Source organism: Capsicum annuum, chromosome 12 (assembly GCF_002878395.1).
Source record: "Capsicum annuum cultivar UCD-10X-F1 chromosome 12, UCD10Xv1.1, whole genome shotgun sequence".
In the NCBI taxonomy this organism is placed as follows: Eukaryota; Viridiplantae; Streptophyta; class Magnoliopsida; order Solanales; family Solanaceae; genus Capsicum; species Capsicum annuum.
This window is the reverse complement of record NC_061122.1, coordinates 156,228,116-156,230,463: the sequence shown is the minus strand read 5'-3', so window position 1 is coordinate 156,230,463 and position 2,348 is coordinate 156,228,116. Positions and strand designations below refer to the sequence as shown.

Here is a 2,348-nt window from a genome sequence, read left to right as displayed (position 1 = left end):
AAGTTCAATCCGTATCCCACCAACTAAGGGGAACAGAGTCTTTTATGTGACTAGTGTCATGGTTCACATGCCGTAACTGAAAGGATTGTATGGGATCAAGACCTTAAAGACCCAAATGTCTATTTGAAAAACTCCTGGAAGTGTGTGTTCTATTTAATATAGCACACATTACTCAGGAATCTATTTGTCTTCACCTCTTCCCATTCTCACTAATGGGTGAGGTAGTTTTATGGCTTTGCTCACTTCCACCCTGCTCAATTACATCTTGGGATGATCTTACTATGGTGTTTCTTGATAGATAATTCCCACCATCTAAAATTCTTCAAAAGTAGAAGAAGATTGTGAACTTTTGGCAAATTAATGGAGAGCCATTATTTGAAGCTTTGGACTAATTTAATGGAAAATTAGCCCAATGCTCAAATCATGAAGTCCTGGAGAAGATCTTCTTGATATCTTATACCGTTCCCTTGATCCATTAAACAAAACGGTGGTGGATAATATGGCGGGTGGCTCCATAGTGAAGATGCACCACCATGCGACCTTTCTATTAATAGAAGAAGTATCAAAGAAAAATTGGGGTTGGCATACCCAGGATACCAAAGTTCCCAAGATCCCTTCCACTAATTCAATGGTTGATAATGAACAAAGAAAGCGAAATGAAGAGAAGTATGAGGCCATAAAAAAATGATGACCCAACTTGAACTCTTGAAAAAGCATGTTATGTGTGCACCTGCGAAAGAGGTAAATGACGTAGCATCAAAATCTTATGAAGATGCCCATCAAAGGAAAGGTTAGAATCAAGGTTGGATGGACCGCGAGCGGGATAAATATTGGAGAGATCGTGAGCATGATTATGACCGTTATCTCCCCTTCATGATCGAGCTAAGGAAAAGGAAATCTAGCATCATTGACCTTGAAAAGTTCAAGATCGAGGATGTGTTAAAATGGATCTTAAATAGAGTGGAAGGTACGTACAAAATGGTCCATGAGTTAAAGTGTGATTTCTCCCAAATTTCTCAAATTATGGTGTCTCACTCCGCCTCTATCAAACAATTGGAGATCCAAGTAGGGAAAATATCCATGAAAGTAAATGCAAGGCCTAGAGAAAGACTACTTAGTGACACGATTGCTAATCCAGAGAATGATGCTTAAGTTCTAACAATTGTAACTAGGAGTGGAAAGACACTTGATGAACCCTCTAAAGGAGGCTTAAGTGAGAAAATATCCAAATCTAAAGCAAATAAGGTATTCCTCAAAGTCAAGAAGAAAATAATGGGAAGGAAACCGATGAAAGGGATAAAGAAGTGGTTGAGATTAAAAGTCCACAAAGTGAAGTAAGGCCCATAATCTAAGTTCTTCCCCTATTCCCTCAACGATTGCGTAAAAAGAGGAAGGTGACAAATTGAGGAAGTTAATGGCAAAACTTAGCAATCTATCAATAAACATCTTGTTGCTCTAGGCGATCTAAGAGATCCCGGGATATGTTAACTTAATGAAAAAGTTGATGCCCAAAAAGAAGCTTGTTGAAGGTGATACCTTTGAGGTCACATATAGGTGTAGTTCTATCATGGATAGTAAGGTTAAGAAAAAGAAAGATGACCCCGAAACATTCCCTATTCCTTATATAATTGGGATGCATGAGGTTGTAAAAGTTCTATGTGACCTTGGTGCGAGCATCAACTTAATTCCTTTTGTCATCTACAAGAAACTCGGATTGGATGCCCCTACACCGACCTCTTTGAGACTTTTAATGGTGGACCGGTCCATCAAAAGGCTGGTGGGAATTTTGTTTGACGTCCTTTTTAAAGTGGAAAAGTTTATACTTTTGGCGGACATCATGGTATTGGATTGTGAAATGGACCAAGAGGTACCTATCATCCCTGGTCGCCCTTTCTTGGTCACTAGAATAGCCATTTTTGATTTAGATATGGCAGAAATAAAGTTTAGGGTTCAAGTGGATGAGGTCTCTTTCAATATTTGCAAGACAAAGAAGCAAACTGCAGAGCTTTAGGTGGTCTCCGTAGTGGATGTTGAAAGTAAAAAGGTGAACAAGGACGGAATTGTTGACCCACCTTGAGCATTGGATAAAAAAAAATTTATACCACAATAATAACTAAGGAGTTATGTGGGTGGAAACCCACAAATACCATAAAATTAGATCATATCCATTTTATCACCCATGATCATGGTCCCCAGTTGAGATCGTGGTCACCTGCGTGTCCGCGATCGCGGCCACCTAACCACGGTCGCGGTCACTTCAGCCTCTTAATCTCTAATTTCCCTCAATTCCCTCACACTCCTATTTATGATTGTACTCTCTAATTTAGGCTAGATTTTGGCTAAGTTTG

General features: G+C 39.4%; 1 protein-coding gene across 1 annotated transcript; it reads left to right on the top strand.

Annotated features, from left to right (window-relative positions):
- Positions 1-1,492: 1,492 nt before the first annotated feature.
- LOC124889678 lies at positions 1,493-2,011 on the top strand. The gene has a single exon (XM_047401663.1). It carries the CDS (start codon positions 1,493-1,495, stop codon positions 2,009-2,011), a length of 519 nt encoding a protein of 172 aa, XP_047257619.1.
- Positions 2,012-2,348: the final 337 nt, after the last annotated feature.

Coding starts and splice junctions, on each gene's coding strand:
- LOC124889678 (XM_047401663.1), top strand. CDS start 1,493: ATGAAAAAGTTGATGCCCAAAAAGAAGCTTGTTGAAGGTGATACCTTT.